At 36.9% G+C, this 25,071-nt stretch overlaps 1 protein-coding gene across 1 annotated transcript in view; it reads left to right on the top strand.

The window, feature by feature from the left end:
• Positions 1-25,071, top strand: part of LOC137400855 (TOG array regulator of axonemal microtubules protein 1-like) — a 45,540-nt gene that overhangs the window by 436 nt on the left and 20,033 nt on the right. Inside the window, exons 2-10 of the mRNA XM_068087197.1 lie at positions 123-1,679; positions 2,724-2,953; positions 4,539-4,656; positions 5,712-5,723; positions 7,637-7,718; positions 9,444-9,574; positions 13,693-13,764; positions 15,969-16,129; positions 24,100-24,221. Of these exons, the coding sequence (XP_067943298.1) occupies positions 123-1,679; positions 2,724-2,953; positions 4,539-4,656; positions 5,712-5,723; positions 7,637-7,718; positions 9,444-9,574; positions 13,693-13,764; positions 15,969-16,129; positions 24,100-24,221 (2,485 nt within the window). The remainder of the gene's footprint in view (positions 1-122; positions 1,680-2,723; positions 2,954-4,538; positions 4,657-5,711; positions 5,724-7,636; positions 7,719-9,443; positions 9,575-13,692; positions 13,765-15,968; positions 16,130-24,099; positions 24,222-25,071) is intronic.

The raw sequence follows: 25,071 nt of genomic DNA, 5'->3' as shown, positions 1-25,071 counted from the left end.
CGAAAAATATCTATAAAGCTTGAATAATCTCAAGATATTATAAAACATGTTCAATAGCTCCATTTGTTACTTTGGCTATATGGTACAAACTGTCTGCATGAATTATACATATTTACATTTAGGAGCTGCAGTAGAGTCGTATCAATCTCCAACACACTCCTCACAGTCAAATATGATGCGAGACTACAATGTCATCATGAATGGACTAGAGTATGTGGATGAAGATGCTCTGATCTCTCAACTAATGGAGGACAATTTTAGTAACAGGATGGCTGCCTTGGAGCAGCTTCGTAATGAATTGCGAACAAATGGCAGACTTCGTGTTCGGAATGTGATCGGTTTGTTTCAAGGTATAGACTGCACATTAACTGATTGCAACAAGGATGTTAGACGGCAATGTCTATTCTTTATCATAGAATCTATGCCTTGCTTGAACAGGGACATAGACGCATGTCTCAACATTGTCATACCCAGGATAGTAAGCAATATCGGTGACCCGCGAATAGTTGTTCGAAAGGTGGCTTTTCAAACAGTTCGAGCGTACATGAAGCATACGAGTGATATGCCTTCGTTACTTAGAAACTACATTCAATACGGAATAGAGCACACTGATCCAAAAGTGCGTAAAGAAAGTACTGTCTTGCTTCCTGTGATGATCACAGAGGATTTTGCCAGAGAGGACTTCAGTGAGTTAGTAACTAGTCTCTGCAAAAAACTAGTAGATAATAACGAAGAAGAAACGTTACAACAGGCAGCCCTGACAACGCTAACAAAATTGTGCTCTCAAATTGGGGAGACTAGGTTTAGGTCATATTTGCTAAAACTGAAGCCACAGTTGAGGGACTGTTATTGTCGGCTAGCACATTTTCACATGGAAGTTCAGGATACAAGCCCCACCTCCCACTACCTCGCAGAACCAGCTCCGCAAGTTACCAACCAGTCACAGGAGCTTTACTACGGTGTCATTCCAGCCGCCATGCGTGCTCAACTTTCTGATGACAATTTTAGAAACCGGAGTCAAGCTGTCGAACAGCTAAAAACGCTTATGGAAGGTTTACCGTCGATCTCTCCTCTCTTGCCATATGTCAAGGAGTTTTTAAGCATGCTAAATGGTCTTCTCGATGACAACAATTTCAAGATAATTACGGTTACTTTGGATATCATGGCCATTTTGGTAGAAAAGATGTCTCGAGACATGCAGCCACATTTGGAAGTGCTAATACAAGCATTGACCAAGAGAATGGGAGACAACAAGAACGTTATTAGGCAAGCCATAACTAAAGTTATCTTGCAGTTGATGCAGACACTCCGACCCAAGATAGTCTTGTTACTGTTGTGTAACAATCTGTCTCATCGTAGCCCGAGAGTCAGAGCTGAGGCTATAAATTGTGTTATCAACGCTTTGCTTACCTTCCCGTCTTATGAATTTGATCTGCCAGCGCTCTGCTCTAGCATGTCTTACTGTCTCCTGGATATGAAACGTGTCGTCAGACACGCCGCCTTGGAGTGCATCGCAGTGCTCGCACAATGTTTAGGCGCTGGCAAAATTCATCCATTGCTAGCTACTATTGACAGCCTCGAAAAAAAGTATGGAGCCGAGAGCGAGGGCCTCACCACAGCTGTACAAGCACGTCTTTCTAGGCGTCTGCTCCCTCGTAGGAATGAGGATAGTCTTATAGGTAAGGGAAATAAGTCCTAATCGAAATGCTACGATTGTCTTTAATCAACTTTGCAAATTTGATGTTACCTACAATTTTGGCAGTGTTGTGTAAATCCAATATAGCTTAATAAAAATGATTTTTTAAAGTTTTTCTGCTAAATCACAACAAAATTCTTTTAAAAACCTTAAAATTGTTGCTACAATTGTTTTTTTACTTTAGTGCAAAGTTTGAGTTGATTTCTGATTATAACTAAGTGTTAGGGATGTCACTACTAGCATATGAGTGACTAAGAGTCTGCTACGTGATCATGATACTCGATACAACAAGTTTCTTTTACTAACTCACTTTAACAAAGGCCTTTGTGAGCTTTTTGTTGCTATGTTTGTGTTAATTAATAGGCTATCATATTGCTGTTCGTTTCAATGTAGGCAGTAAAGGCAATTAGGATACCGTAGGACAGTTTAAAGTGGTATGACAGCTGCATACTCTATAGCTGTTTTCGAAAAATCTTTTGAATAATATTGTTTCAAAAATGAATTCCTAATTATTCAATATGCATAACCACAGGGTATATATGTTCATCATTTTGTTTAATCCACTTTAATTAAAGCAGCTAATTTTTACTACTGATCAAGATTTAGGTTTTTTCTAGCAAACTGAATGTGGTAAGTTGCTATTTCCAAAAAATTCAAAATCAAACATACCCATTTCAATCATTGTATTACAGCGTTCTCATAGTGGTATATTGACAGCTAATCAGTCTCTTTCAAATGAAGCATGGAAAAGTATTTTACTGGTAAAATGTAAAAGTTCCATCTTAACCATCTCTAGCGTTCATCTTGTCATTATTCAGGATCACATTTAATGGATGGTTTTTGTGTTTGCACTTGTCATCGAGTGAACAAGCAGATCAAGGGTGCAGATTTAAATTTTGGCTTTAGCAGAAATCGTAATATTATAATTTTGTATTGAAATTTTAAATTGTGAGCTCAGGTTAACTCGGACTGGTTTACATTTTTGTGCTGAGCAATAGAGAAGATATCTGTCTCTCTTGTTTCCTAGAATATGCAGTGCAACTACCTAGTCTCAACTCATCCCGCAATGGCTCACTCGGGGCGCAGGGTGCCGATGTAGATTGGATTTTAGCGGTGTCTGGAGGTGGCGGAAACAGCGCGAGGAGCATGCGTGTCGAAGACCTTGAAAGCACTAGTCGGCAAAGCAGTGCCTCTATAGATGGTCGTCGTCACCTCAGCTCGGGAAAAAAATCCAAACTACCTTGGGAGGATTCGCAGGTATGTCTTTCAGCGGGGAGGAAGGGCTATTGTTTAGGATAATTGTTGGCTGGTACAGGTTTTACAGGGTTCAATATAATGATCGGTTGCAGGTGATTGGTTCAACATAATGATCGGTCGCAGGTGATTGGTTCAACATAATGATCGGTCGCAGGTGATTGGTTCAACATAATGATCGGTCGCAGGTGATTGGTTCAACGTAATGATCGGTCGCAGGCGATTGGTTCAACATAATGATCGGTCGCAGGTGATTGGTTCAACATAATGATCGGTCGCAGGTGATTGGTTCAACATAATGATCGGTCGCAGGTGATTGGTTCAACATAATGATCGGTCGCAGGTGATTGGTTCTCCGTGCAGTTCAGTTTTAATCGGGATATAATTTTACTTCAACGATGTATTACATAAACTGCGTTTTATTTGAAACGTTCTTTGCTTCTTCATAGATGAAGAGTATGTTTGGCTGGATAGTATGTTTCCTGATTATGCTTACATCCATGTTCTCTGAACATGTTTGGGTCTGATAAAAATTTAAAACTGTTATGATCGTTATAAAGAAATAAAATTCAGAATTTCTCATTCCTTGCTTCTATAATTTCATCAACAAATATTCCAATTTTATCCACAAACATAATATAAATTGTAGAATTTGGTACAAGAATGTGAGTTTGTGTACTTTTTAAAACAAAATTTCAATTAAAATCAAAATTGCTATATTAGGTATGGACATGGTGTGATTGTGGATTTTAAAGTTTTTCCAACAAAAAATTCTTTTGATCTGAAATAGTAATCTCGTTTAGACATATAACCATCTGGTGTTATGAACTTCTAACCTTGCTAAGTTGCCTGAAGAAAAACAATATAAACAAAACACAACTCAATAAAACAATCACTTGATTGCCTAGGTACTAAGCTTAGACCGCGAGTACTGTACCTTATATTCCACTCTGTATTAGCTAGACAAAGGATACGTGACTTGGTGTTTTGTGCTTCTTTTGGATGAGTGAATCGATTTGTATGGCTGCTTAATTCTAAAGGTCGCTGATTCGAGTACTCGTAAGGCATCTGGAAGGCCCCTTTTTCTTCATCGGCAGCATGTATGTGTTTCATTAGTTAAAATGCTGTCAGACAAAGCTTGCTATCATGATGAAATGATGAAAAAGTGAATACACTACAGATTGTCTCACTTCTGACATTAAATCGTCGGAAAACCAAATTTCTTCGATTAGAAAAAGAAGTGACTTGCTGACTGATATCGACTGCCGACCTTTTTCTGTGTCAGCGTTATCGCTTGCTGAAAGCAGTTTGTTTTATACCAGACATTTCTAGCTGGCTACAGTAATCTCTAAGTTTTTCTCCAGAGAAGAAATGTCATCAATGTATTATGATCAAACTACAAAATCAACACTGTAATCCATTTCTGTAGGGCTGTTGCTCTGTCATGTGTTAGCATCGCAGCTATAAATTGTAATACGTATATGTTTGTCACGTTTATGATTACATAGCAGCCGATAAGAGTAGTATATTTATTGTGTTATCACTCTGTCTATATTTGCGTGTCTATGTTGTGATTTGGTGATTGCAGGCACCGAAAGGCGGAGAATCCCCTATAAAGCCAAAGGCTACTTGGACCGATGAGAAAACACCTGACATTGCAAGAAAACCTTCAAAACACGGCAAACAAAGGGATGACCTGTTGTTAGGTAGGAGGCTCTTTCACTGCTTTGTTGTTAGTCACCGAGTTTTCCCTTAGGCATGAGAATGTTGAATATTTCGCTGCACGAAGGTCCGCCAGGAGTCTCAACGAATGTTTGTTGAGGCTCAGAGTATAATCATTGCTCGATGGCGTCCCAGTCGGAGTGTCAATGACATTTTTTAGAATTGCTTTTCTTAATAGACAAAAGCCATTATTGATGACTTAATCCTTATGTCTTGCGTTATGTAATTTCTGTCTGGAAAGGTAAGTGGTTGCCAAGAGCATAGTGATAATACTTTGATCAAACCTGGTCTTCTACGCATGTCAGTAAAAAAATACCGTAGTTTTACAACTCGCCGACTGATGTCCATGCATACAGAACTGATCTTCTATATACCGTGTCCTCCTAAAACATACTGAGTGTCAACATGTCAAGGAAAATTTCTGTTAATATATTTGGGTTGAAACACTGTTTACTAAATGCATGTAGACATTGTACAATATCATATATGCGCTGTTTCATATATAGACACTATCTCATATATGTATATATGGAACGGCTAAGAACTTGAGCCGAAGGCTCAAAATTTCAGGTCTCTGGTAGCCGAACGTTTTGTAGTTTTAGTAAAAATTACAACTCCACTGGGTTACCAGGGATGAGGGAATAATTTATGTATTTTGTTTGTTGCTATAATTGAATGTTTTATATGTCCGTAGGTATTATCTCATTTAGCAATGAGACGATCAAATGAGCTTTGGTATTGTTTTTCCTGCAGTTTGAAAACATAGAACTGTAGCAAATAAGCATACTGTGCTTTCCTTTGATAATTCCTTCATAGCCTTAACAATAAATATGGCAAAGTGAACATGTTAATCAATTTTGTTTTGAGATTATTTTGACTTACATGTGCAAGGATTTAATTACACCAGGGGCTGTTTACTGTCACTTTTTTCTTTTGTAATACTGTTGTAGGTTGATTTCATTTTTCTTAAGTTGATTAAATGGTTCTCTGCTAGCATGTGTCCGATTTATAGCTAAGACAAATTCATGTTTATTTTTAGGCATTACACCCGGTATGTATTGATTTAGGAGCTAAGGCTAAGCTTAGATTTAGCTAGTCCACTATACATGGTGAAAGTTAATGTCTAGCCATGATCATCTGCTAGTATTATATTGCATGTACTGTGCTGAGTGATAGCTTAGCTTAGGTTTTTCTAGCATAGCTCCACTTCACAGACCGAGTTCTTTTAGTATTACACAAGTTTTGACTCTGATGACAAACAAGGCTTATTTGTGTGCTTATCATATATAAGTTATAAACGCAGGCTAATTGTAGTCAGATCAAATTAATGCTTTTTATTTTAAAAATTATCTTTTTTTAACATACCATTGCGTTAAAATGTATGAAACTGTCTGTTTTTGTATGAAGTTACAATCTGTGTTCTTATTTTTTATGAATAAGGTGAGTGTATTGAAAGAAGCTAGGAAATACTGCTATATAGTCAAACCTCTACATGTGTAATTCATTCGTATATCATTGTATGTTGGATCAAACATTCCCATACAAACGAGATCTAATTCATTCAATTCGTTCTACCACTCAAAGCCGATGATGACAATACTGCAGATAACTACATCTATATCTATATTTCTCAAAGTTTGTGTATCTGTCCGTCCGTGTCTGTGTATTTGTCCATCTGTGTATGTCCAACTATAGTTGCTAAAATTTTGGAATAAAGAATCCTTATTGCAGACCCTCCCATAAGCCAGTCCGATACCTTACCAATTAAGCCACACGGGCTTGATGAAATCGCTAAACGATATATGTTGTTATATAGGTGCAACTGTATACATATTGCCCTCAGTTACAAGGCGGTGTGGTGGCGCAATGTCATGGAGCGCGGTAGCATAATTTTATGGGTGCTCAATCGTGAGAGCAAGCAGTTAGCACTTATTAGTAAGCTGACTCCAATTAGCCATTGGCAATGTACCAGGCTAATAGCAAGTGGCAGACAACTGCATTACCTCTCATTGTTTATAAGCTGAGTTTTAATACCCAGGCAACGCCGGGCATTCACCTCGTATAGCAATAAAACAAACTTATCATAAAGATACGGATAGGGATGCAAACATTAATACCCAAGCAAGCTATTACAATTTTTTATTGTTATCTTACCTTGAGGCATGAGCAGAAGCGTAGACCTGGCGTTGCCTAGGTCCGCCAGAAGAGTTATCGATGGAGGTGATCGATAGAGGTAGAGATGGGCAGTTTAACTTACTCTAACTTTGGCTTTGTAAAGATTAAACTAGCATCACCTTTACATTTTATTCTCAGTTTTTAGTTTACACTTTTTCATTCAAAACTAATCATTCAAGAAGCTTTGAATTTTATGTGTCGCAGGCTGCTTCGGGTGTAGAGTAAAATATATATGCTGGAATTTGCGTCAGTTAGAAAATTAGTATGTAACAGCAATCGCAAGTAGAGGCTTGACTGTTTTACACACATAAACATATAGTAAATGCTTGACTGTATTTGTAGCAGAGGTTCGACTGTACTTGTTGTAGTAGAAGTTTGACTGTACTTGCTGTAGTAGAGGTTTGACTGTACTTGTTGCAGAGGTTTGACTGTACTTGTAGCAGAGGTTTGACTGTACTTGTAGCAGAGGTTTGACTGTACTTTTAGTTGTTGAGGTATGACTGTACTTGTTGCAGAGGTTTGACTACTTGTTGTAGTAGAGGTTTGACTGTACTTGTTGCAGAGGTTTGACTTTACTTGTTGTAGTAGAGGTTTGACTGTACTTGTTGTAGTAGAGGTTTGACTGTACTTGTAGCAAAGGCTTGACTGTACTTGTAGCAGAGGTTTTACCGTACTTTTGAATGGTTAAATAGTCGTCTAGGTCCATTCATCTGTTAGTTAGTTTTTTAAATCATTTTTTAGAGCTGTAGACGTTTTCTCTTCTTATTTATTCATGTTTATGTCTTTTAGCAAGCATGAGTTACAGTGGTAGTCCGGAAGCTTCCAATGTTGAGTCACCCGACGTGGATGTCTCTACCAAGCCCCCTTTCAGGTATGTACAGGTACATACATGTATGTACAGGTATTTACATTCTACTTTGTCAGTAAATCATCAGAAAAGGCCCTCTCTTAGTCAGATTACTTTCATGTCTTGAAACAGTTTCACTAGCTCATTTTAATGCTTACGTATTCTATGGTTTTTATATTATAGGTCAGCTTTGTTGCTGAGCAAACACAATAATAGTTTATATTATTTATGTCAAAAGTATTTTTTTCACATTTAAATTGTATTATATTACATCCAAGGATCAATAATTATATGTAATATATATAAATTAATGTTAAAGTTTTTTTGTCGACAACGAAAACTAACATAAGTCTGTATATGTAAACTTATATATGTACATTCTATGTATGCTTGTATGTATTTGTGCATATCAGTATATGTAAAACTAAACGATTGTTATGACTAAAATTTTTTATGGCTGCAACAACATTGTTTCACGCATGGCAGGACGGCGCAATGTGGAGGCGGTGCTTATAAATCTCTGAGAAGATAACTCCGCGCATGTGTGCTTGTTATTAATTCATTCCTTTCATTTAGTGGCGCTAGTTCTGGTTTGAAAACGATGTAGTATTGTACTTATAGAGATAAGTCACAGCGTTGTGTTCTATTGCTGTATATAGCATAGCATGCATGCTATATTATCAATAAGCGATAAACAGTTTATAGCGATTTTAATCAATCGCTCTAAACTGGAAATTTGACAGACAAACAATCGCTTCGATATATATATGTATATATATAAAGCCCGTGTGGCTTATATATATATATATATATATATATATATATACGTAAGATATGTATGTATATATACATATATAGATACATATGTTTTGCATATATGATTATTACCTCACCCTGGTTACCCCAAGTGAAAGGTAATGTCTATTCAAGTTTGGGTTTCCTACCAGAGACATTATTGGCAGCTATACTCAGGTTCCGAACCATGCATAAAATGCGCATAGATTAGGCTTTTTCTCTCACAACTTCTCCTCACTCTGCCATTTCTCTCAGCGTCCTTCGTAACTATCAACTCTTACCTTTCCAGCAGGCTATAAACAATAGCACTATGTACTTATAAATAATTGTCTAGTTTATTGACACAAGGTGTTGTGTTTGCGTGTCTCTAGTAAGGTATGATGTAAGGTGGTTGCTCTCTGCTCCTCATCGATCTGTTTGACGGAGAATCTTTACATTCGCATGAGAATTCTCTGTCTTTCTCATGAAAAATGATGCATTTTGGTACACAAAATCAAATTTACTGTATTACAGCTACTAAATAGTGCAAAATGGCATCGAGTTATTCAATAAAATGTATGTCCAATCATGTGGAACTATGCTAATGAATTTTTACTCGGACTATAGCTAACTTCGCTGTTTGCTACAGGGTAACGTTAGCAGCGCTCGGTGTATCCAGGTACATCACTAAATGCTACTTTCACACGTATTACTTTGTTTTTATTACATTTTGTCTCTATTGTTTGTTTTCATCGCTGCACAATGCTATTTGCTTATTTACAATTATGGACAACTCGCTTTCTCATTCACTATAAGCAAATCGTAAAAGCATTAGCCTGTTGTGGTTACCATCTGACTAGCCTAACCGGCTGGGGCACCGTCTCCAGCCTTGGGCACCTTTTGATATGTCTATCTCACTAGCAGGGTCAAGGTTGAGTCTATCTTTGCTTTTTTATGACTCTTCCATCGTTTCAGCAAATCCAGCAAGAGCAAACAGGAGGGGGCGACTCCACGTATCTCGAAGCAAGCACAAAAGGAAACAGCAGAGATTGGTGTGGCTGCAAACAAGTCATTTGGAGGGAAGCCTATGCTCAACCCTTTACCAGGTATGGCTGATATTCTTAGCTAGTTTTTCTCTCGATTTTTGCTTTGTCTAAAACACATTCTCTGAACAATCTCTAGTGGTTCACTCACTACAGCTACATATTATATTAAATATCTCAGTAGAAATGTCCTGCACCTTTTTTATGAGTGTAGTTTTATCAATGTCATCTGCTATTCTAACATGGAACACTCCAGTCATGCCAGTTTGGCACTTTTCATCGAATAAAAAAGCTTTCTGTATAATAAAAACATGGATAACTCTTTTGCTTTTTAGTTTACAAGGCAGTATCTTTATCGTGGGTTGTCATTTTATGACGCCAATGTTTTTTCCGCGTTGAGGAGAAAATCCCTCTGGAACATTCCAGAAGCGTACTAGTCATACAAGCCAGTAGCGAGCTGCTCCGTGTGCAAGAAATCGTGCTGCATACATTTTCCCTTTAACTGAACCGGCAGATTTGTTGACAACTGCATGCTAGTTGATATTCATAATCACTATCGAAGCACCAGATTCGTGGTCTTTTCACATGGTTGGGACGGAAAACAAACTAAGGTGTGGATTAGTGTTGGGCCAGTATATAATTTAGTGCCGGTTAGGATTTCCTTGCACTTTTTTGTCGGTTTTTCCGGTGTCGGTATCCTCGGTGTTTACCATTTTCGGTATCCTTTGCCAACTAAGAAAGTTCAGTATTGTCAGTATTGTAGTTCGGTATACGGTTTTCAGTGTGTGTTTAACCTCAGCTTACCTACTGCTCATTTTTATATAACGCAAGGGGGGATAAATCAAATATAAAACATATAAATATATCAACCGTATTATCAAATATCAAACGGGGGTTTTATCAAATATAAAATGTAATATACGTTTTATATTTGATAAAATATGAAACGTACATTACGTTTTACATTTTGTCAATGTAAGACGTAATATAATACTAGACACCTATAGGTAAGCGTGGTAATGTCCGTTGAAGAAAGAGTTATAATATAATTCACATTTGTTGTGTTTTAGAATTTCTGAGAGAAAAGTTGTGATTGCCAATGTGCGCTGAGCGACTCTTTTTGATTGGCGTGTTCCTCAAAGATGCTTTTTGCTATTAACCATAACATCAATTGACGCATGATTTTTCTTTTTCATTTTTCTCATTCAGTTACATAGCGATTGTGGGTGAGACGTCAAATGAGCTCTTTCATAAGTAGCTCATTGTCCCGGAGATTCTCCTGTGCACACGTTGCTGGTAATGCTGTAGCCTGTCAATTGCAAAAATTTTTCCGGATAACCAATTACCGATAGGCTTTCACGGATAAATACCGATCATATCAAACCTGCTGCGGATAACTAGCTGTCACCGAAAATGATTGGTTTTCCGGATACCGATAATCACTCGGTGTCGGTAAAGGCGGATAACTCCTTACCGGCCCAACACTAGTGTGGATCCACAACACCCAACAATTTTTACTATAATAAGAGTCCAAGGTCACAGTGAAATGTTAAGAAAAATATATTACTTTTAACAAGGCTTGAACTCTCGATTTCGTAGACCAACACTTTACCGCTTCACCAATTGACCACCTTCCTGCAATTGAGAATTATTGTGCGGTTAATTATTATGCTGCACTGGACTGCCAAGGTGCTAGTTACAATACGAATAGCTCTATGGCGCATCGGACTGCCAAGGTGCTAGTTACAATATGAATAGCTCTATGGTGCATCGGACTGTCCAGTTGCTAGCTAAAATACGAATAGCTCTATGTTCTCTATAGACATTTCTAATATATCCCAGCCTGTTAGAGTATTTTAGCTACTAACAGATTAGTGATTCGCACACTTAGCGGTCATTGCAATAAATGTATTCATCATTATATTAGTCTTGTTGTATTGCTGGTGCATTTACTTGAAAGATTGTTAGTCGTATGCTTTTTTGCCGTAGACTCAGTTTTTTCCGTCCCTTTGATTCCAATCACTTTTAATGGGATGTAAATCTTTTGAAGGCAAATCTTTTGATCTTTTTAGTGTGGACTAAACGTTTGAAAGCAAAACAAAATAGAGATATGCAGTAATTAGTTGTGACTGAGTACTATCTTTAAACTGGTCACTAGGTTTCAGCTCGTCCATTCCTTTCAAAGTCTTGATTGGAAATAGATCTAAATATATCTGCTGATATGATGATGTCACGCTCTAGATTTGCGATAGCTTGTGTTTGCTCATCAGGCGTAGCCAGGCAAAGCTGTAGTATGCTTAAAAGACAGCGACCTGTAAAAGTTGTTTTATTTAGCGAGCACTCAGAAAGGGTCGGCAGAGAGACATATTAATTAATGCACATGATTGTAGCTAGCTGATCAGTATGCAGTAGAGCTGTGATCATAGGTTTGTTTTGTCAATATGAAGTCCTTTGCTCTCTCTCACTCTATGTGTCTCAAGTTCACTCGCATTTCAAATTACCTCAATAGATTTATTTCGTAGGCGTAAAGAGCAATGACTGGGGATGATGAGTTGAGTTTAGTGTCTCCTTCCTGTGCGCATTAGGGCTGGCTCACACGTATCTCAGCGTTGATATCACAATACTTCGGTATTTCTTGGTGATGAAACAAAGTTCACACTATCACAAAGTTTGCATCTGCGTTTGCTTCAGCGAATACTCCATGATATAGTGTTCTCCTTTTTTCTTTTTTAATTTTTCTCGAAGGAGTTTTTTTGTTTTTGTTTGCTTGAATCAAATACTGGTCCCGCAGCAACTATCATAAATGGAAATAAATAATTCACGCTATCAGCGACAGAGAATTACCATCACCGAAACGGTTCACATTGTACAGGCTGTTGTCGATGTTCAGAGAAATATCGGGAAATTTTGACTGCTGCAAACTTTCCCGACTTATCTGCATTGCTTCGTCGATGCTATGACTGTTTTGGCTATCGGATCTCTATGATGATGTAGTAAATTTTTCCTTGTCTTTTTGGCGTCATATCAATTTCACTAATGTTGCTACGATCTCTCTATTTTGACATTTACCTTTATTGTATCTCACCTTGATCTCTCGCATCTCACCTTGATCTCTTGTATTTCACCTTGATCTTTTACATTTCACCTTTGCCATTCCGTTGTTTTCGTCCTGAGTATTCTTTCAGGAGTGTACTTTGACCTCTGTGCTGTCATATCCTACTACACGTGTATGCTACAGCATCACAAGTCGTTGTCACTAATCTTTTATCTATACAGTCATACAGTCTACAGTCATACAGTCTACACATGAGTGCCCCAACATACAAGAAACTCGAGATATGAGCAGAGTTTTAAGCAAGTTTATTCCTTTAGATACGAGTAATCTTTAAGATACGAGCATACGACTCGGTTCTCAATGGCCACTATATGGCTAAGTATGCGAGTCTTTTTCCTTGACTCAGTTTGAAAATTTTTTTAAAAGGTTGGCTGAAAGTTATAGTGACTGCGAGGCAAAACACAATTAACCAAAAGCAGATTCTGAAACAAGAGATGACAAAATTAAAGTAAATTAATGAAAAATTTGAACAGCTTCAAGCGTGCGTTTAGTAAGATAAATTCATTTGAGTTAAGTTTAAAGTTTCTATTGTGTATGGTCACAAAGTTTAGTGTACCAAAAGTGTTGCTAACAAGTCTCTCTCAGGCGTCTATTATCCACAACGTCTCTCGAAGGAAAAAACTCCATGAAGTAGTGTACATAGGAATGTTACATTTTATTGGAGATTATATCAACTAAATAGGTATTTGTTACTTTGTGCATGTACTGAATTACAACAACTAAAAACACATTTGCCCATTGTAATATCCTGTTTAGGTGTTTTTTTCCATAGTATGCTAATGGATTAATTTGTACTTAGATATTTTATATAGAAAATATTGCCTTTAGACACAAGTTAGTCGACAGCTCAGTCCTAGAACGCCTTGAGATCGTATGCCGAGGTATGAATATATAGTGCATCGTCTATGACCTCTCCAATTGAGTATTAAGTTGGCCTTGACTTCTTTGATGGGAAAGTCAAAGTGGTTGGGACAAATCATGTTCATTTACTTGTAGCACCATCATTTGCCTTCAAGCTTTTTTAGTGAACACTTACGTGTGACACAAGTTTTCTTTTGTTAAACAGTGAGGGACGGCAGCCCCAACGCCCTCCTTGCTAACACCTGGGCCTATGAAACACTTTCATCGTCTACCAAAGGTGGGTGAGATCTTTATTGGCATCATTGGTGAATACTACTACAGACATACCACTATATATGATGTTTACTTGTTCTATATACAAAATTTATGTAGGAAAAAGTAATAATATATGTATACATTGTAATATGTTTAATTCATTCCACAATCTTAATAATAATATATGTTTAAAATCAATGTTTTGCATGAAACTACATGAAAAATGATTTGTAAAAAACTAAATTTGATGTAAAAGAATAAATTAATAAAGTTATAATATATATAGAAAGAGGTTTCGGCGTTACCTCAACTTGGAGACATGAATGAAAGTGTAGGCTCAGCAGTGTAGATTCGTCAGTATTGTGAATGGTAGAGATACACAGCATAATTTACTCAAACATAGACTAGATGAAGTTTAATATAATATATATATATATTGTTACTTTTATATACTTTAGCATTTTTTGTTTAGTTTTTTGCTGGTTTCTTCACTTTTACTTACAAAATTTAAGACTTCCACATCAAAAGTTGTGAGTTGGAAATTACTTTGAGTCAAGTATTCATGTCGTGTGTTGAAGAGTTCTTATGTAGAGGTGATCATTAGCAGTATTTGGTTCTAAAACTATACCGTGTTGAAACATTTATCTTTTTTTTAGTTTTTCCTGATTTGATGTTTTGCTGTGTTTTTGTATTTTGCTAAATTGAGACCTTTGATGCACCATCATTAGACAAGATAATACAGAAACCTGAACTCAGACCAACTGTATAGTTGTGACCTTGGCCTAAGGGAATGAAATGTAGCCATTCACTGAGTATGTAATAGAGATTGCAATGTTGATAATTGGATCTTGTTATTTCATACCATACCTCCCACAGTAAAGATGTTTGTTGCATTCAGCTTAAATTGTCAAACTTTACACCAAAGTAATAAATAGGGATCATTTTGAACCAGCACTGATTATAGTTTAACAATAGCTGACAGTTCTAGCATGCCAAACAATGACCGCTATTTTTACGGCCTGATTACAAATAACAAGTCGTTGTAATTATTGTGAACCGTCCTTTGTATACAGGTGGATGTTTTCAAAGTAAACACGTGAATGTCAATCCGTGATGTTTGTTGTTTGTGTCGACCTTACTTGTTCTGTTCAAGGACAAAGCCGAGGAGCATTGTTTTTACTTACGGTTTTCATCGAAGAGAATCGGTTGTATGAATTGCTATGAATTAATAGTTTGCTGATCATTTGAGTGAAGCCTTTGGTTTTCTATCAGTTTTATCCAACTAGGTATACAAATTAGCGATTCAAATTTGCAATTTTTCTTGCGTTATCCATTTCGTTTAACATGAGCCTGGGCTATCGCGCATGAGCTCATAAAATGGTAGTTTTATAGGCATTTATTTGTTCTATCGAACGTCATATAGTATTTGTACATCTCTATGCTTGTTAAGTATTTATTGGTCAACTCAAATAAAGCCATAAAACATCTCTTTGAAATGGATATAATTGTCGGTTATCAGTGATGGCTTCTAACACTATGTTTTCATGACGCAATTAGTCCGCACGTTTACATTATCTACCAGATGGAAATGTCGAAGATCCACAAGTCTAACGAGTTGTGTTATTCACAAATCTATATTGAATGTTCCATGTCTGCAAAAGATGGAGACATTACATTAGGATGAGACGCAAGAAAATGCTGCAAAGCTGGTCCATTTTGCACACTTCAGTCATTCTTATTTCGATTGGAACAGGTCCGAATGCGCCACTATGACTTCTGGCGTAGAAATCCTATTATTTTGTAACAAAGCACCCGTGTTAATCGACAACATGTGAATGTTCATTGAAACACTTATCACATTGTAACTCAATATGTGAGCACAACTCTAAATTCGCATCATGCAAATATAGTGATTAATTCTCTAAAGTATGATGCTTTAAACTATTAATCATAGCTCTTAAAATAAAACATGCTAGTCATTCAACATAATTTCTCATAAGTACGGTGCCAGTTGGGTTTAGTGTTTGTTGAGTACGGTGCCAGTTGGGTGCGGTGCCAGTAGGTATGGTATCAGTTTGGTACAGTTCTTAGTCGCTCTTAACTAGTCAATGTTACATTGTAACTTTGTCAAACTAGTAAGTAACTAGTTAATGTCATTTAATTAGACCTGAATCTATTGATGATATGCTTATGATATGCTTATGCATTCTTTTATGTATTTCCTAGATCTTTCCTCTTCCAACATACCAGTTAAGGCCTCGACTATACCACGAAAGAACAACACTAACAAACCAGCCAAGGTCCCTCCAATACCAAAGAGCCATAGTCCAGTGAATCCAGACGATGACAACATTCCAGTCGATAACAATGGCAATGAGCTTCCACAAGTAAGGCACTAAATTGTGGTTTATTTAGTGTTAGCGGAGCTTAGAGCTCAATGCATTAATCTGTGAAATCAAAAAGCATGCGATAAGAAATTTGATTATGTTTGATTGAAGTTTTTAGAACAGCATTTCCCTTTTTCATTTTTCTCGCTGAACCCCTTACAACTGACAAGGGCGATCTCACACCTCCTTGCTTTCAATGAAACTAAAAGGCTCAAAACAAAACGAAAAACAGACATATCCAGAGTATATGAAAACAATACATGTTATTGGGAAGGTCATTCTAATAAGAGTCTAATGTTTTCACACAGCAGCATATAAAACAAATCCGCTATATGATCTTTTACTTTTTTCTTGTCTGTTGTTATTCGATCGAAATTTGGTTCCTTTTGGTGATCTAAGTACGCAGATCATTTACAGGATTGATGGCGTTACGATATTTATTTTTGATGCATAGAAGAGATAGAAATGTGGATTCACAAGTTGGCAAGCTGTTGTGACAACAAATACACTTTCATTAGCTTCAAGTTTTATGCTTGTACCCCTGCAAACAACATCTCATACCGTCGATTAGGGGTGCTAGCACCACTCATCATGACACCCTGGTGTAGAAGTGGTCTTAGACATAGTCTTTGTTTCATGGAAATCAGCAAAAGAAACTACCGACTCCAGTCGATTCATTTTCTAAGTTCCTTTTCCCCTACGAGAAGTCAATAGTACCACAGTAGATATTTGAGCAACCAGGAAACAGTGAGGTAGGCAGCGGGTCATTATTGCCCAGTCATTGTTGTTTTGTCACTCTGGATGCAGCGATATTATATCCTAGTCTCTGGATGCAGCGATATTATATCCTAGTCTCTGGATGCAGCGATATTATATCCTAGTCTCTGGATGCAGCGATATTATATCCTAGTCTCTGGATGCAGCGATATTATATCCTAGTCTCTGGATGCAGCGATATTATATCCTAGTCTCTGGATGCAGCGATATTATATCCTAGTCTCTGGATGCAGCGATATTATATCCTAGTCTCTGGATGCAGCGATATTATATCCTAGTCTCTGGATGCAGCGATATTATATCCTAGTCTCTGGATGCAGCGATATTATATCCTAGTCTCTGGATGCAGCGATATTATATCCTAGTCTCTGGATGCAGCGATATTATATCCTAGTCTCTGGATGCAGCGATATTATATCCTAGTCTCTGGATGCAGCGATATTATATCCTAGTCTCTGGATGCAGCGATATTATATCCTAGTCTCTGGATGCAGCGATATTATATCCTAGTCTCTGGATGCAGCGATATTATATCCTAGTCTCTGGATGCAGCGATATTATATCCTAGTCTCTGGATGCAGCGATATTATATCCTAGTTTAAAGTAACCAGCAAAGCTTTTAGAACCAGCAAAGCTGGTATCATCCCATAATTTGAATTAAATTGAAAATTTTAAAAATTTATCAATAGTATACCATAAATCTTCATATATAAGTCGGTTGGGCTTATATACTAGGATTTATGGTATTAATAAATTTTTAATGATATTTTTGTGAACTTAAAAATTTTGTTTAAATGTTTTGGGTGTAGCTTGTCCAACCAGTCTAAAAATTTATGTTTGTCAACTTCTCACTACATTCGGGTTAAGTTACCGTTTAGATTGTGCAAATGCTAAAAATAATTCATTCATCAATAAGGCTCTAGGAAATATTCAGTACTTGTACATTTGTAATGAGGTCGTAAGTCATTGTTGCTGTCATGTGACATCTCAAGCACTCGATTCCATTCATCGGGTTGTTCCTCATTGATGCCAAAAAACTGTTCCAGCATTTCGGTTGGTAGTTTTCAAAGCTGCACTGACAGTAAATTGATTATTTTAAAAACCATTAATATGCTTTTTTGTTGTGATGACTGATTTGTTGTCACATTAAGAGATCAGTGCTTAGGTTTTGTACAATGGGCTATCACATGACATCACATCGGGCTATGACAATTGTTGTAGGTACTTTCCCACGTACATTGACAGCAGTAATTCTATGATCTTACCCTTTCAATTGCTGCATTGTGTTTGTACTTTATTTGATTTTTATGAAGACGAGTCAAAGTGTTGGTTTGATTTTTAGGCATATAAAAACATGCTGAAGGGTGTTTTACAGTAATATTAACACTGGTATTTTCTGGTATAAAATAATACATCAGTTATTCAGGCATAGATTCCAAGTTTTCTGTGTATGCCCACATCTGCATTACTAAATGCTATTCATCAAAGCAAATCAATACCCTTTTTTGTTTTATTTCTAATTTGAACTTTTATTTATGTATTAGATGTTGTAAAAGTTTTAATTCCACATTTATAGAAATTTAGAAAAGTCACACAATGAATTGGGGTTTGAAATAAACAAAGGCACCAAATAGCGCTTTCATTATTTCTATTTATTTTCCATTTTAAAAGCATTGTGAAATTATAACTTTCTGTTTCATGCAATCCTAGAATTGCAAATTTCTCTTTTTCAAAAGTATGCAAAAATGGTCATTACACCTATTTTAGCGACTCATTGAATATCTGTTAGTTTTATATCGTTTTCTTTTCAGCGTTCATCGTCGATTATGTGAACTGTGAATCGATGGCATCAGCGAAGCATCGCGGACACGTCGGGAAAGTTTGACGATTGCAAACCTTCCCGATATTTTGCCGAGCATCGGCAACCGCCTTTCAAAAGTGAACCATTGCGGTGATGGTAATTCATGGTCGCGGATCGTATGATTTCTTCAATATCCATTCATGATAGTTGCTGCGGTACTAATTTTTTATTTCAGCGTGCGAAAACAAAAAGGTTTCTTCATGCAAAAATTTAAAAAGAGAAATGAGAACACTACGTCACAGAGTATTTCCTGATGCAAACGCAGATGGGTTTGGGATAGTTTGAATATTGTGTCATCAACAATCACCGAAGTATCGTGGCATCGACACTGACATATAGCGATATAGTGTGAACCAGCCTTTAGATGCGTATAAGGAAGGTTTCTGACAGCGAGGTGTGGCTTTATCTACAAGACAGTCTTTGTCACAATATTTACTATAATAAGAGCAGCCTCTGTTTGTCTGTCGCGACGCTAAGAGCGTTAGGAAAAAACATTCCCTCGCACAGGAATCACACTCGTGCCATCAGTTTCAAAGGCAAGCACACTACCACTACACCACTTCACAGGATAATTCTCCATATATTGATTACTCATGACGATCTCTCACAGTCCGTGGGACTGGCAAGCGTACTAGAGTTATTGTATTAGTAGCAGTATAGTCAATTCTTGCAATGAGTTAGTGTGGTATGCGGAGATTCGACTTTATTATTTGTACAAACTAAAAACTACAAATTAGGTTAAACAGGGTGCTGAAAGTTTTCATAACATTAGAAAGAAATTAACTAAATAAATTAACCACATCTTCCGATATTTTTTCCTTTTGTACCACTTATATCGTTTTACTAATGATAAGAGCGTCTTTCTTGTAGCTGTAGTTCTCTGTGAAGTCTCCTTCTAGCTGTTAGGTTGGTGCAGTGATAAGCCCAGGTTTCTTAGTGAAGTATTTTAACCAATTGTTATCTTTCTCTATCCGTAGGAAATAGATGTAAGTCTCAAATCTGGGCCGTCTGCTTGCATGTAGCCTTTACTACTTGTCTGCTAATGCTTATCTATTGAATCTAAAGCTATATGTCTAGATGTGGTCATTCCTTTTAACACATTTTCAATGTTTCTTTTCAAATAATCTGACTGGAAGATTTGCGAGCTTTTATATGTGCATCTTTGTCTGTTTAGATGTTGATTTCAGGGTTCATTGTCCAAATTGATGCCTTAACTGATGACAGGGTTCACAGTTGCGGCATCAATTTATATAATTTTACTTAATGTAACAGTCTTGTCTTAGAGCCCTTCAGGTTTGCAACGGCTGACGTGTTACGTAACCTCCTATTGAAGCTATTGAGGCTGCCGAGCTGCTTTGCACCCAGTAAGGCAACGTAGCACACCTCATTAGCCTTTCCATTGTTATCAGCACAAAAGAAACGGTGTTACTTTGCAAAGCTAAATCCTACATCGGTCTTTCTGTAATGCAATTGCTCGGAGAATATAATGCATGGATATTGATCAATGGCTTTACTGATGCGGTATTGTACCTGTGAGACCAGTCGCTCGCAGCCTTTGCACCGATTGCAAATATATGAGTGCATATTCGCTGTGTATCTGCTTTTGTTTCGGTCATTCATCTGAACGATGTTTATTGCCTAGGTTCTGCATTTCTGATATCATTGGACTAATGTTGTGTAATTACAGCCTCTCCCCATCTTTTAGATTGATTCTGTTCAATAAACCCACTATATTCATGTGATGTATGTTTCTTTAGTGGGATTATCGGCTATCTTTCGTATCAGCGGTATGTCGCATTATAGGTAGACTTAGTTACTAGTCATAGTGCACACAACTCCAAGTTTCAATAACTGCTATTGAAACAGTTGCCTATGGTTTAGCCAAGTTTGTTTTTATACTCTCACTTACTAAAATCGTTAGTCAAGTCACTCGCTTGTTAGTAGATGATATAATAACTTGATATAGCTTTGCTTTCTATGATGCTTTATAGCACCATTCAGCTTTGTAGTAATACAACCAAGCTTTGTTTGTGCGAGCAGCTGGTAGCCAATGGTAGTGTCTTGCACTAAACTAAGTGATTTGATTGTTGCTGCAAACTGGAGGTGGTAAAATGCTTCAACTTTAGATCTACAGTCGTGGCCAAAAGTGTTAACACCACTGCCTTTGTTGCCTAGTCCATTTAGCAAAAAGTGGAACAACTTTAAATACCCTAGGACACTTATATTTCGCTAGTATTTAGTTTCGTGAGTAGCACACAGAGTAAAATTTCGCTGCAACTTAATTTCGCGGCACTGATGAGTGCGAAAATATAGTGGTGTGAAAATAAATGCAGTGGAAAAAACATTACATTCCTCAGGTCCAGTTCACTAATAAGAAAAAAATTCAATTTGGGAATAGTTCGTATTTGTAAACCACAGGTTGAAATGTGTGGATGAGATCGACAATTCAATTTGATCACTTGCTGCCATTTGTTTCTTAGACTATCAATGACGTCTAGGTCCCTCCCGCCGTGACTTTCACACTCGAATCTCAAGAAGAAGAAAATAGATAGGTAACAACCAACTTCACAACCAAAACTGTATAACCCTTACGCTGCCATAAACGCATTTATGCGTTTTCTAGGGGCCACTGACATAAACGCATTTTCTGACTTTCTCAGCAATTGTCTGGTAACCTGATTTTATTATTTGTTGACCACATAACCCACGGTCTTTAAGTGTTTTATGAAATTGATTGTGTTGTCCGAAGATTTCTTTATAAAATCAGCCTAAAACAACGAAGCAATTTTAAACTTTTGTTTGAGAATTTCTAATCTAAAAACGAACATTTTTCTGTGAGTTCATTAACTACCCCGTGCGAGTCATAAAACAGGTAATTAGTTGTTGATGACATAATAGCCAGTTTAGATTTTCGTGATTATACAGATAATTAAAGTAAAACTTGAAAAATACTGTATACATATCATGAAGCAATATCGGCAATTTCGGTAAAATGGCTGGCACTATGCCGGTAACGAATTTGTACATGATTGGCAGTGAAAGCGATAATGTGGTTGGACCTGATGAGGGTTGATATTGTTTTTGGATGATAATAAAATTCATCACTGCAATAATTATTCTTCAATTTTACGACTACACCTACCAGACTTTCATCCTCATCAGTTACAAATTCGGTGACTAAACTGATATTGCTTTGCCATGCTGCTCAGTTGGTGTATTAGCTATAATGAGTTTACCAGAAATTTCCCATTTATCCTAACCACAGACGAAAGTTGCCTGCATATCTAATATTACGATTTTATTGTGGATATCAATGAACAAAGCTATTTAACTTCGCGTTTTCGCTCCGCTCGTTCGTTATGATAGTTTAGTTTCGCTCATTAAATTTTCACGAGAGGATTACACCGCGAAAACGCGAAAGTTAGATGCCGCGAATACATAAGTGTCCTAGGGTAGACTACTTAGTGCATAATCTATTTAAGCCATGCATATTGTGCATCATTACAAACCTGATAGTCAAATTTTCTAATGAGATTACAACTTCTAACAAAACCATTTTCACTGAGGATTAGGCCTCAGACATTGACTCCAAATTTTGTTCCTAGGAACTCCGATTTTACATGCCCTCAGAGACGGTTGGGACAGTTTTTGTTTTAGATAAATGTTTGTAAAGGACATAAAATCATATGAGGAATCATTTGATATGTATATTGTCTGGTCTGGGTGGTACAGAGTGGCAGTGAAAGAGCAAATACCTCATTGATCACAAAATGACGAAAGTTGTTAATACTTTGGCCACTACTGTATATGTCATACATGTAGTGTATGTGTATATGTAATACATGGGTATATATATACTGTATATAGTGTATGTATGTAGTATAAATAGTGTATATAGGTAGTAGTATATACAGTGTATATATTACGTGTATATGGTATATGTAGTATATACTATATTAACTTTTTCAAATTTATGTTAATACCAACCTTGGATTTGCCTCCCTTTTTTGCTCAGTGATGTGTTCTGTTATAAACTACCCATATTCATTGTTGCAATCGCAATACTTCAAATAAATGTATTTAGTTTCAACAACTATCATGTTTTTGTTTGTGTTTTAATACTTGAACAAGTTTGATAGTATCTAAATCAATGATATACTAATATTAAAATTTACTGGTGTTTAAACTGTTGTAACAGTAACGTAGTATTGCTTGTAAGGCTAGACAACAGCACATATTAAACCTTACCTCTTTAGCATTACATGTTTAATAAGTTAGGTTTGACAGTAATACACCTTTAATTATATTTTAAGATTCGTTATAGTGACGTTCGTATAATGACGAGTTCTTACATAAACGAATTATACGACAATAAGATAGCCTAGTTTATATTCCTCTACACAGATACATAGACTTGTGCATGTATAAATATGTATGGTGTCTGAATATATCCTGACCTGTTACAAAAATGACATGTTCATGCTTGTCAGAAAGATGTCACGTTACAGCATGATATCAGTTGCACCTATAAATTTATAACATTCTGTTAAAGGAATGTACATTAATTGAGGCTGGAATAAGATTGTCTGGAAATGAGACTATTAAGAAAGTAAAACCACCACCAAAGCTAAAAGCTATGGTTGATTATCTATATTAAAATTATGCTCGTCTTGTTTTCATACGCGTGGTCAGTAGGGGCTCCGTTACCAGAGGTTACAAGTGCACACCGAGCAGACCAACTTCATCTTGTTTGTAAAACCTCTTGTTGAGCTGTAGTAGTCCATGTCGGAGTAAAGTCTTGTAGACTTGTTACTCAGCTAAAGGTCGTCTGCAAATATTTAGAAGAACGTGTTAGACAACAGACTGTAAGAGTACCTCATATGTGAGACGACGGACTGTAAGAGTACCTCATGTGTGTTAGACAACAGACTGTAAGAGTACCTCATGTATATTAGACAATAGACTGTAAGAGTACCTCATGTGTGTTAGACAACAGACTGTAAGAGTACTTCATGTATGTTAGACAACAGACTGTAAGAGTACCTCATGTATGTTAGACAACAGACTGTCAGAGTACCTCATGTATGTTAGACAACAGACTGTAAGAGTACCTCATGTATGTTAGACAACAGACTGTAAGAGTACCTCATGTATATTAGACAACAGACTGTAAGAGTACCTCATGTATGTTAGACAACAGACTGTGAGAGTACCTCATGTATGTTAGACAACAGACTGTAAGAATACCTCATGTATATTAGACAACAGACTGTAAGAGTACCTCATGTATGTTAGACAACAGACTGTAAGAGTACCTCATGTATGCTTTTAGTTAAATGCCAGTCTCAGTAAGATTCGCAGCTCCGCGAGTAAGAAGAAGGCTGACAAGATATTCGAAAGATTAGAGAAACAACAGAGTGAAATTGAGGTCATCACAAGTCCTTCCACAGCCAGGTGAGCATGGTGCTACGTAGGTACAGCGCCTGATGTATACAGTGCTAGTTGGGTACGGTACCAGTTGGGTAGAGTGCCAGGTTGGTACGATACCAGTTGGTTACGGTACCAGGCGGGTAGAGTGCCTGGTAGGTACTTGTACTTTCGCAAGGGTCGTTTTACCAGTTTTAAAAGCTCACTTTACACTATAAGAAATGCCGGGTGTCATCATCTCATAAACACATTTTTTCACTTATTTTCATTTTAGTTTTTTAGCAAATTTTCCTGCTATTAAGTTATAAAAATGTTGTCATTATGTTGTATCCGAGATGAGCTGTTCGGCAAACAAGCTGAATGCTAAGTGGTAGACAAAGACTTACGCCTGTGTTGCTATGCGCTTGTCCTTTGGGTGACTTTGTGCCGGTTAATGGGAATACATGTAGATGTAAATGTTTCCTCAAAGAAACATTGGTCTGCAACTTGTAACCGTTAGCAGCCGCCTATGAGCTTGTCAAACTGTACATTTTTAAACAGTAGGCAAGAGCAGGATGAGCTCCTGTCCTAACTTATCATCTCACATTTATTCTGCACAAGTTTCAGGTCAGTCCTAGAGGTTGAGTCACTTGAAAGAATCGTAAAATGTGTTTTATTCTGAATCTAGTATAAGCTGTCTATTTGTGACTGAATTCAGTTTTTTTATTTGGAAATAGGCAATCAATATCTCACTTTCAATTTGCAATGCAGTCGAAGCATCCTCTGATTCATCACTCCGCTTATCGACGTGCCTTTTAAATTTGCCCTCTCTAAAGCTGTCTAACTTATTTATATGAAAAAGGAAAAGACCACATCATGTTACGCGGTAGAAACTATT

This window comes from Watersipora subatra, chromosome 7 (genome assembly GCF_963576615.1).
Source record: "Watersipora subatra chromosome 7, tzWatSuba1.1, whole genome shotgun sequence".
Lineage (NCBI taxonomy): Eukaryota > Metazoa > Bryozoa > Gymnolaemata > Cheilostomatida > Watersiporidae > Watersipora > Watersipora subatra.
The sequence above is the reverse complement of the archived record's forward strand: the minus strand, read 5'-3'. Positions and strand labels throughout refer to the sequence as shown.